This window comes from Centroberyx affinis, unplaced genomic scaffold, assembly GCF_046629955.1.
Source record: "Centroberyx affinis isolate AG114_WGS23_722 - 3 ecotype Tasmania unplaced genomic scaffold, CSIRO-AGI_Caff_v1 ptg003356l_1, whole genome shotgun sequence".
Classification (NCBI taxonomy): domain Eukaryota; kingdom Metazoa; phylum Chordata; class Actinopteri; order Beryciformes; family Berycidae; genus Centroberyx; species Centroberyx affinis.
The window spans coordinates 253,505-264,752 of record NW_027281350.1 but is presented as its reverse complement, the minus strand read 5'-3'; the positions used below and the strand labels follow the sequence as shown (position 1 = coordinate 264,752).

The 11,248-nt window shown below is 41.3% G+C and overlaps 1 protein-coding gene across 1 annotated transcript; it reads right to left on the bottom strand.

The window, feature by feature from the left end:
• Positions 1-3,612: 3,612 nt before the first annotated feature.
• On the bottom strand, positions 3,613-9,898 carry hacd2 (3-hydroxyacyl-CoA dehydratase 2). Its single transcript, XM_071538841.1, has 7 exons — positions 9,703-9,898; positions 8,356-8,473; positions 7,101-7,119; positions 6,393-6,481; positions 5,565-5,686; positions 4,562-4,740; positions 3,613-4,451 (listed from the first exon to the last, which is right to left on the bottom strand). Exons 1-7 carry the CDS (start codon positions 9,825-9,827, stop codon positions 4,369-4,371), a joined length of 735 nt encoding a protein of 244 aa, XP_071394942.1. The 5' UTR covers positions 9,828-9,898; the 3' UTR covers positions 3,613-4,368.
• Positions 9,899-11,248: the final 1,350 nt, after the last annotated feature.

Sequence of the window (11,248 nt, the reverse complement as noted above, 5' to 3'; positions counted from 1 at the left end):
TTTGTTTTAGGGATCAACACAATATCATTTACTCTACTCTAACTTTAGGTTGATTTTGTCCTTCTCTACAGGTTTCACCAACTTGTCTGCATGTGACAATCATGAAGCATCACTTGGTCAGATTCTAGAATGGCTCTTTATTGCATCACAAAGCCTCAAAATAAACAGAAGTTAAAGCAGTGGATATTATAGTAACACAGAAATCCAACTAAAAACGCAATTTCATTATTTTCATTATTTATTTTATAGTGTGACACCTTTTTTACTCCAACAACACCTTACTATAATGTAATTAAGGCCATGAAAATAGAATAAAATTGTCGTGTGGAGATTTTTTCTTGCATTTTTGCTCCAAAGTGCGTTTTTGACTGCAGTTATAGTAATATATGCCAAAATGCAATAAAATAGTTTATATATGACATTGCCATGCATCATTACTATATCTTATTTTGTTAATTATGCAAACATAGTGGGCCACTAGACATGTGTTAGGCTATTTTGATAAGTGTATGTGGCAAATTTCTTTGTTATATCAGTTTAAGATACATTTTGATGGTAATTGTCATGTCTTATGGGAAAGACGGACAGTTTATAATGATTATGGTGGCCCAAGTCACAGGCTCTAATGACATTGGGGGCCCTAAACACAATTTCAATTGATACGGAGGCCCCAACCACAATTATTAAACTGCCACCTATTGATTGTATGTTTATGAGCAATGCATTTAGTGAATATCGTCCAACTAAGATACAGAGACTGATTAATTATATACTGGTGGAGCAAGGGGGTCTTGGTACAGACATAGTCAAACCTTTTCAATAAATTTCAACATTTAACTTTATTTTTTTGGTGCTTCATTCTCGCCACCTGTTACCTCGCCTCCTTAAAGCCACAACCTGCAATGCAAATATAATCAAAGGGAAGCTCCACCAACTAAAACTAAAGCTTGCCTTGGGGTTGGACAAATGTCATCACTCTCAAATTGAATGAGTGATCTCTAGATAGAAATAATGGCAGTTTGTAATAGCAAAAACTGAGTTTCAGATTACTTTGAACCTGTTAAAGGTTTACGTTTGTATTGTTTGTGAACAGGCTAGTATCTTGAGTTACGGTGTGTGGGTGCGTACCGAGGGGAGGGGGGCCCAATAGGACATGTGTGCCCAGGGGCCCTGTGGTTACTTAATCCGGCCCTGATCAGAGATGTTATTCAAACGAAATAATAGAATAATCTCCACACGTCAGATCATATGAAATGTTTTAAGTTACTGACTGGAAGATACCCTATAATTATTTCAGGGATATAATTATAGGGTATCTTCCAGTAACGGATGGATGGATTCACCCCGACCGCCGCCGCGTCCACCGCATCCACCACGAAAAAGAAGAGAATCTTCTCAAATTTGGTATGGACCTTGATGACCCCTAGAGGAAGAACTCTATTGATTTTGATGTGTTTAACCCTGGAGTCTTGTTGTGTGATTATTGAATGGTTTTTTATTATCTTTGACTTAATGGGGCCTTCAAGGATTGGGGAATTTCGGGGATATACCCTTGCTGTCGCCCCCGACAGCATCCTTGTTTTAAGTATGGTTTTGACTGTTGTATAATGTTATGCAGATTGTCTGTGAAAGATGATGCCATTGTTGGTGCTTCCAAGCATACGACAAATAACTTGCACTTGGTATGATCTGTGGTGCATTAATGCTTTGTTAATACAAATGACAATAAAAAAAACATATTTTGCTTCCCATATTATAAGTTTATTGTAAATATATAGTCATATAACTATTCATACTTGTACAAAGTCTGCTGGTCCCATGCAAAACATTTGTATCAAAAAGCTCAACTTTGTTCAGTAGAACCAGTTCTGGATAACATACTGTATGGCATGCTGTTTTCTTTAGGTCGTAACAAAGGATCATCATTCTAGGCAACCAGATTATTTCCTCTTTCATGCAGTTTTACAATGAGCTGCACTCCTGCCCCTGCAAGACAGTTCCAACAACTATCCCGATCATGCTAAAACAATGTCCTCGTATATGGGGAGGAGAAACAGAGCAGAAAGGCTAGATTTGGCATTACGTCACAGGTTTACAGCCATTGTCCGCTCACCTCAATAGGCTACCACAGAAGAGAGGAGTGCAAGACCGAGTTTAAGGACATAACAGAAAGCAGGAAATTCGCGACATAAGACAGATGTTTTCAAGTTAGGATGAACAGTCGTGTTGAATTTGCTGAAACACATATTTTCTGACAATACCATGTTAATAACACTTTATTGGGGCATTGACTGCGCTCAGGACCAATAAAGCCTTAACACAGCAGGCTGAGATTGAGCCAAACATGGAAGCAAAACTTGGGGTTACTACTCCAACATGTCACAACTAGAACCTTATCCATTTGGCTAATGTAAGCCAAAACTTTATTGAATGTACATCAACTGTATGTATGGAACCATTAGTAAACTAAATGTAGTTTCTTTCAACAGGGAAAAAAAAGGGGGAAGAACCATAAGTCCAACAAACAACACCTCACTCTTAGCTCTCTTAGTGCATTATAAGATTCAAGTGATTGAAAATGCATGAAAACAAGCTCACTAATCCACTTCACTGTAATATCTATCTTAGCTTCTTTTTAAAGTATATTTTCACACTTGAAAGTGATATTTCACTTCAGAACAGCATTTTAGCTTTTCAGCACAGACCTCCATATGAACTTATGAACCACCATTTTATCTGCCCCATTTTAAAATGTAAGTCCATAAAGTTAGGCATCCAACACATATATGAGCTACAATGCAAGATTTGCTTGTGTTCTGTATCAAAGCTTTCAGGAAGCAATTTTGTTTGTTTGCAATCACTGCACTTTAAACACTGCTACTGCTGTATGTTGTGCTGCTCCTTTTTGCTGTAGGCTCCTATGACTTTAGTTGTGGTGACATTGTTCTGATGTGATGGAGACATATCGCTGCTTGTGAGTTAAGATTTCAATGCTTTTAACATCCCATTTTTAAGCGCTTGAAACCTTATTAATAATGAGAGTTGGGCCCAAAGCCTGAAGGGCAGTTGTGACTACAGATAACTGAGGCAGCTAAAGCTGGAGGGTGACACTTCATATGAATGAGGTGTGCCTGTTCAAAATGTAAATATTCTACAAAGTGAAGTATCACTTTCAGAGAGCTAAAACAATAGAAAGCGTTTGATCATGAATAAATACAAGACAGACAAAGTCTCTGCCAAAGTCAACACATTTTAAATACTATATGCACCACGTTGGCCCTTTGTCAAAACTTAAGATATTTTAAGAGAAGCTGTGTGCATGATCAATGCTTAATTAAAAATTAAATGTCATTTCTGAGAGAACTAGTCTCTCTTTTCACCTACTAGCTACATCAGGCCATACAATGTGTAAACCACCTAAACATCAAATAACAATGACAAAACCAACAGAAACAACTCACAATCGACATTGGTTAAAAAACCCAAGATTTCAAACAGTCAGCTGTGATCAGTCGGAATGCGACTAAGAGATGTGAAAGCCAAATCCCACCACCGACTTACAACAGCTAACTCTTGTGCAGTAAGAGAAAAACAGAAAGAAAACCATGCAAGCACGGAATGAAAAAAACTTTATTGAACTAAACAGGGAATGTAGTCAAACCTTTCGCAGGCGATAAATTAAAAAAAAGGTTAGCGAAAAACTTCTGAATGACTTAACAGGCTCTCGAACCACTGTTTGTACTAACATAGATCCAAACCCTACAGATCTATAGGTTCTACAGGAGTCTACGCGTTACTCTTCCTACACTGTAGTAATGGGGCAACTACTGCTTCATAGAGAATAAAAGACGGGGCCGCGGGGACGTGAGAAATCTATTATCTGTCTACAGTGCCGTTTGAGAAGAGGCGATCAATTGTATCAGTGCATTCAATTGGAACGTTGCGTCGTCGCGGCCGGTTCCTCCTCACCGCTCACACAGAGGGCCGGTCACTGTGTCCCAGACAAGACACAGGAAGCGAGAATAACTGCAGTTTGTTCATAAATAAAGACAACAACAAAAAACACCAGTCCGTTCATTAGTGTGCAGTACACCTATATAACCCAGGCAACTTCCGAAAAAACAAAACAATTAAGTAAGAAACAAACAAACAAACAAGAAAACCATTGTTAGATCATTGGATCGTCTGCCAGGTTAAACTCTGGCAATTTGAAAACTGGTCGGGCTTCGTTTTTTCAACAAGCGGACATGGTTTCGTTGGCCAGGCGGGTACGGGTTTGTTTTTTCGGGAAAGTCCTCCTCTGTTGGTCGTTTGGTTTTCTTTTTCACTTTTTTTCCCTTGATCGCATCAGTCTGGCTGCTGTCCAGCTTACTCCACTTTGCTGTAGTCCTCCACGTGGCCCAGCACCTTCTTCCTCTGCCGCATCATGTGGAAGTAAAGCTGGGGGAAGACTGGAGAGGGGGATACATATGTTACTGATAGATTTTTACATCAAACTAAAACAACAGTATCATCACGGATGCTTGAAATGCAAAGCGACGGGGGCTGCCGAGCCACTTACGGGGGATGTAGGAGATCATGGTGAGGATGAGGAAGGTGTGGTAGTCGAAGGAGAAGTTGTACTTGTTGGGCAGAGTGACAGAGTACAGGCCCGTCTTCTGCACATACGGCAGCGCTGCATAGATAGTCAGCAGCTCCCCGGTCACACCCATCGGATACAGCACAATGAAGAAGGTGTACCTACAGCGTGATGAGGAGCGAGAGAGAGAGTGCGAGAGAGAGAGAGAAAGAGAGGGAGAAATAACATCAAACAACTTCATTATTTCTGCTACATCTTCACCTTGCAGCAGCTGAAGACTATCAGTCTTTGATGCAAGTGTACATTTCTTAGCCATTATAAACCAGTATGATCCCAAAATGTGATGCAAAAAAAAGACTATCATTCTATATTTTAAATCATGCAACTGTTCAAGGATCAGGGCTTTTGAAGCAAATGAACATGCAAGAAAGAACACGAAACAGTGTCTGAGTTTTCTCCCTTAACTGGCACTCCAAACCCAGCGGCTGGCACTTAGTCATCATTGCGACGCTGCTAACTCTGGCAGCCTTCATTGAATTTACTCCCTCTGAGCTACCAATATATCTGCCTCTTAGGGCGCAAAGCAAATTGAAAATGAAGGAATGCAGATATTGGAGCAACAGTCATTTGCTACCTAGCAACAACGCAAACCCCCCGTCCATAGAGAGGGAGGCACTGAACTACTGCTGCCTTGGTTGTAGGTGTAGATGATGAGTGCTGTAGGTTTTCATACTGGAAATGGCACAAATTACTCTATGGTCATCAATTTTTAAAATAACTACACTATAATACGGTGTTATTCACCATCTCACTGAAATCACACTGTATTATTACATACAGTATCCTATAATTTTCAACATTATGTTTACGCTCAGCTAGTCCGCTGCTCCAGTCGAATTATTTGTTAATCCCTGTTTCTCTGAGGCAGTTTACTAGTCCTCCAGGAGACCAATCAGCTGTCTGTGTTATAGTTGTGTTTGCCTACCTTGCCCATTTGATGAGGTAGGGCAGATGGTTGAGCAGGCTGAAGGTATAGAAAGAGTAGCGGATGATCTCTGTGATGGTCCAGGCCGTTACGAACAGCAGCACGCTGTCCTCACTCTGCACCTGGACCAACAGACGCAAAGGATGATGGGAGGCGGACAGAGAAAAAGGATGGGCTCGCGTCATCATCATGCCACGACAGCTCATCTGCTCTAGGCTAGATCTAGGCACTTCATAGCAGAACCATGCTGTTTGTTTCAGACGATCATGTTTCAGATGATCAGCTCACACTCTAGGCCAAAGAAACAACACCGTCATTGTCCTGAGATATTAGGTTAATTACAAAGCGAATACAATGACAGAGGGAGCCACGCCCCTTATCACATACACTCAAACACATGCTTGTCCACACACACACATACACGCGTTCACTCACACATATGGGGGCACACACAAACACACCAAAACAGCCTGAGAAACACGTCAGCACAGGATCATACATTAAGCACACACAACATAGAACATGTAAAACCTAAAATGCATGTTATTCACTACATTGATTTGAAGCGTATTCATTCCTGCAACCTTACAGCAAGGCTACCTTACTTTACTTACACTTTTACTCCTCTTCAATCTATTAACAAGGCAAATAGTACATCACTTGGTAACTTTTGAACATGAGGCCATGGTAACTATTTACAGTGCTTTATCATTCACAACAGCATAGCTAAGAAAAAGGCTAAGAATGCCTTGGAAAGTGCATGACACAGACAGGTGGAAAACAGATGTGTCTGTGTAATATAGGGAAGGAAAGCGAAAGTGATCTTACCTCTCTGACACTGTGTGTGACGGCCCAGGTGAGAAAGACCCGGGACATGACCTGGAATCCAGTCAGGACCACAGAGGAAGGTACAATTCCTGGGACACAAGACACAAGACCAGAGCTTACAGAGGGACGAGGCTACTGGCAGACAGCTACACAAGTTAAACACACATCTGAATTAGGGTGTGTGTGTGTGTGTGTCGGCACTGCTGAAATGCTTGTCCAGGGAAAGAATTTCAGAAAGCAAAACATGTCCGAGAATAGGACATAATTCCAATGATACTAGAAAATGGTAAAAAGGGTAAAACTGGGCTTCTGTTAACTAGTAAACAAACTAGACAGCATGTAACCAGCAAATAGTTTGATGGGTATTGTGTGCCCCAAATACATGCTAAAACTGCATAGGCATGTAATGTGGGTGTAGTGTCTTGGACTGGCCAGTAGAGAGTAGCCCAGAGCTGTGTGTGTGTGTGTGTGTGTGTGTGTGTACTGAGTGGACGCCAACTGCAGGGAGCCTGTTTGCTGAGGAAAGGTCAGAGAGAATGGACTGTGGACCGCGGCGAGCCGGCAGCACAGTGAGCTGCAGTCTCTCCTCATCACATTAAAAACCATCTGGGCCAACATCTTCTCACCACTCCCTCCAAAGTGACGACATGGAGGGTCTGCATGGCAATAAAAGAGCGGTGGAGGTGCGGGTGGAGGGGAGAGACTTACCTACAGCACAGTGCAATATCTGTGACGGGGAAAGAGAAGGGAAAGCATTGATTACGCAACTGAAAGAGAAGAAGTGAGAGAAGCATGTAACAGTCTATTTTAACCCATTTTCTCTTGAATACATTTCCTATTTATATCTCCTACGTGTGTAGTTTACAATTTACATTTTTGAAGTATTCAAGTTAATTATTAATATTTTTATTATAATGTAGTTCCAATATAGCTATAGGGTATTTATAACAGATTTATCCATTAACATTTTGACACCTGAAGAGGGATTTTTTGCATGTACAAAATTCTTATACATTTTATGATGACAAAAACCCAGATTTAGTATCTCTGTGTATGTTGTGTGCATCAATAAAGTTGAAATCATTGACAATATTTAGTGACACTGGCAAATGCTAAATAACAGGATGCCCATAGTGTGCAGAGATGGTTTCATGAATGGAAGCATGCCATGCTGAGGTTAAACAAAACCCAATCTCTTATCACTACAGTGCTACAGTGCGTCTGGACAAGATCACTGGAACACCTCCTGTAGCTTAACCTTTGCACTGTGTGTGTGTGTGTGTGTGTGTGCATGTATGTGTGTGGGAACTAGAGGAGGGAACTAGGGAGCTCTCTATTTCTAAACTCCCCAGTTCTGAAATAGAGTGGGAGACTTTCTTAATTGGTCTCTTTTATTTTTAGCATTATAAAATGCCTGTGCAGACCAATAATTTGGTTCTGTGCCGTCGACACAGTGTAGTCAGACATGCTGGTTCACTGGGTTGATATGTTATAGAGGGCATACCAAACCCAGTACAGATAAGGGGTCTTTGACACTCAGTGCCTCTCCACATCCAGTCCTAAGACTCAACCTGTTTATTGGCGTCATGATTTTCCTAATAGTTGAAATAGGCTAGTGTTGAGAAATACACCAAGTTTTTTTTTCTTTCTTACCCATTAAGTAATAAGAACAGACACCAAAATCATCCATGTGTCCCTGGTGGATCATTTGCTGTGGTGCTCCATGCTCACACTTTGTTTTGCCTACACTATGTTTCACCTACTATCGCTCAACATAGTGTAGCTAAAGTGTTAACATGGAGCACCAGAGCTAATGATCTACCAGGGACACACGGATGGGTGTGCTGTCTATGTTCTCATCACTTAATGTTCCCAAAAACTAAAAGCTTGGTGTATTTGTTAAAGTGTTGGTATGATTAGACGTGTTTGTAGAGACTACAGCAGAGAATTGTCCTTGCCCCACCTCCAGAATAGCTCCGGTCTGAAAGAACTTGAGTGGCTTCTCTATAGAGTAGTAAAGCCCATGGTAGCTGCCTCTGGCCAGGTAGGCTCTGACCAGGCCCACGGCGATCACCAGCCACCTAGAGGAAGACACACACAACATTTATGGCAAAAATGGAATAAGAAGATCAGATTCATCAGATGATTCGAATATTTTTTATCAAAACTCTATTTGATCACTATATACATTCTGATATGGATAAAAACAAGGTGCAATATGACAATCTGACACATAGGGGTAAAGTGACTCCGCCAGATGGTGCCTCCACCCTGAATTACTGTGTCCTGTCAGAGCCAAAGGTGAATATCAGGGCTTGTTAGGCATTACCAGCTAATCCATTTGAACAGAAACTGAACATGTCTGCTTAGCTGTTGCTGGAGTTTCTGCAAGGGAGGGGACGATACCCTAACTTGTGTCCAATACAAAGCAAGCAGTGTATGGCCCAGCAAGAGGGAGCGAGATACAATGTGACCTGACTGGTTGGAACAGTCACAAAACAACACCCACCATTCAGTTGTGCAACAGTCTACAGATGAGGGCAATAAAGAGACACACAGATTTCTCAGTCTATGGTTCAAGCTCAATGAGTCTTAAATTTAACCCATGAATCTGGACTATGCATATTACAAATAGACCTACAGTGCAAACCCAGCCATCTAATAATCCAGAGACAGCCCGTTTATAACACTACTCAGCATTTTCTCTGTTAATACACACGCAATGTTCATCACAATGCAATAAGAAATGCAATAAAAGCGACCAGATAACTTAGTTTTATTTGCAGACAACCATTGATGGTGTAGATCATCTCCCTAGATTATAGGCCAGCTATAAAAAACAAAAAAACAAAAAAAAAAAACATGCTGAACATTTTATAATTGAGTCAACAGCGTCTTTAGATACCATTATGGTAAATGTAAGGATCTGTAGAATGGCTGATATGCAAGCAATGCCAAAACATGAAGGAAAACCATAGCCGGTAGAAAATAAACCATTTGAGACTTGATAGACGGTGACTACCAGTCTGTCACAACATTGAATTATGTGCACGGTAGCTGTCTATTGCCTAACTTAATCTGTCTATCCGGTGTAGGCCGTCGGACCTTTGGCCAAAAAAAAAATCAAAGTTATTTCACTATGCAACATGCTACCGGTATTTCCAATAATAACTACATCAACAGATGCAAAATTCAAAAAAATAATGCGGTGCAAATACACGAGAGCAAAATCCTGCTCCGATTATCAGTCCTGCTCCACAGCACACACGCTCCAGTCAGCAGCATTAGCAGGAGGAAACAGGCTACATACCCAGCTGTCATAACAACGTTGTAAATAACCAGATAGGCCGTCGCCAGGGCACCCGGTCCCCTCTTTTTCTTCAGGGCCACATCGCCGTGGGCCGCTTTGCTGGTCCCCATAGCAGGTGCCGACATGACTGCAACCCTGAACGGTCTTTGGTCCTGGATGACGGTTGCTATCCGGGCTTCACCGAGCCAGGAAATGAAAGGCTCCAGGCCAGAAAGTAGCCTTCGAAGCGAGAGGGTTCACTCCTGCCTACTTCCGTATTCGTCTAAATACCGGTGCTTTTTCCACAGGGAAGCAATGAGTGTCGAGTGTCTCACATTCAGCACAATATTATTTGTCCTGCTAGAGGCTTACTCGGTTTAGCCGACTAGCTTAATGAAGCTGCGGGTAGCGCTGTGAGACCTAAAACACGATTAGCAGGTGTTCTTCGCGCATGCGTAGTATGGTGACTGATGCCAGGCATGAGCATTCATTAAGTTGTTTTTTTTTTTTCGTAGATTAGCTGCTTTATGCATTAGTTAGTTATTCTGCCAGCTGACTATTCATTTGTACGTGGGTTGTTTCAGCCTAGAGAATAAGGGTGTCCATCAGGTGTCCATAGGCTGGAATAGGATGTGACTTATCTTGCTAGGTGGGTCATGGTCTTTGTCAAGGCCTCTGAGATAATGGGACGCTCTCTGAGAGGCGCGCCCCCTACTGCGCGCCCCCGAGCTTGCACCCTCCTGAAGCCCAGGGTTGACTTCTTCATGTCATGGACTTCCCAAATAGACGCATCAGACCACCCCGATTAATAAAGTTTATGTCCTAAGGAACCATATCTGAGAAGATTTGTGTTTGTTTGTTATAATCTAGTGTAAAACTGTGTAACTATACTGTAGGTTGTGAGGATCATCGTGGGGAGGATCATAGTGAAGCCTATGATCAAAGTATTCAGTCTGATACATTCTCTCGCGCTTATGTCTAATGAATTAAGTAAAAGTGAGATTAAATGATTTCTCATTTTGTTGGGGAACCCTGGATTCCCCTCTGGGACCCCTGGACTTCCCCAGATAGCCCAGTGACATCACACAGGAACGCAGTAGTAAATAAAACTAGAGTTGGTGATCATCATAAGGCAAGAAGCCACCAATCTAAACAAAAAGTCAATTATACTTTCAGAAAAGGTTTATGATGCAAAGTGAATGCAGTTAACTACCTGGTAGGATAGAAAACGGTGGTACTCAAGGACCAAGATTGAGAACTAATTACATTCAATTGATTTACTTTTTTAAGTGGCCGTATTATTTTTCCCCACTAGATGTCAATGTTTTACTAGTCTTTGTGGTTCGTGCACAAAGGTCCTTAATTTATTGCCAAATATTGAACGGAATATCAGTATAAAAATAAGTAAATGTATTGTTCATTAAATAATAAAGCCGTAACATAGTGCCAGTCAAAATAAGAAATTTGTTGTTGTTGTTTTTTTTGCCCAGTCACTCCAGTTCAATTTTTTTTTTTAAATACTGTTCAGGCATTATTGAAGACAGCTACGTTTCCGGAAGAGCAACTG

What these genes read in the sequence shown, in the direction of transcription:
- hacd2 (XM_071538841.1), bottom strand. Translation starts at nt 9,827, where the DNA reads ATGTCGGCACCTGCTATGGGGACCAGCAAAGCGGCCCACGGCGATGTG. An exon ending in TACCTCATCAAATGGGCAAG is followed by an intron (nt 4,741 to 5,564) that starts GTAGGCAAACAC and finishes ATCACGCTGTAG; the next exon opens with GTACACCTTCTTCATTGTGC. An exon ending in CATGATCTCCTACATCCCCC is followed by an intron (nt 4,452 to 4,561) that starts GTAAGTGGCTCG and finishes CCCCCTCTCCAG; the next exon opens with TCTTCCCCCAGCTTTACTTC.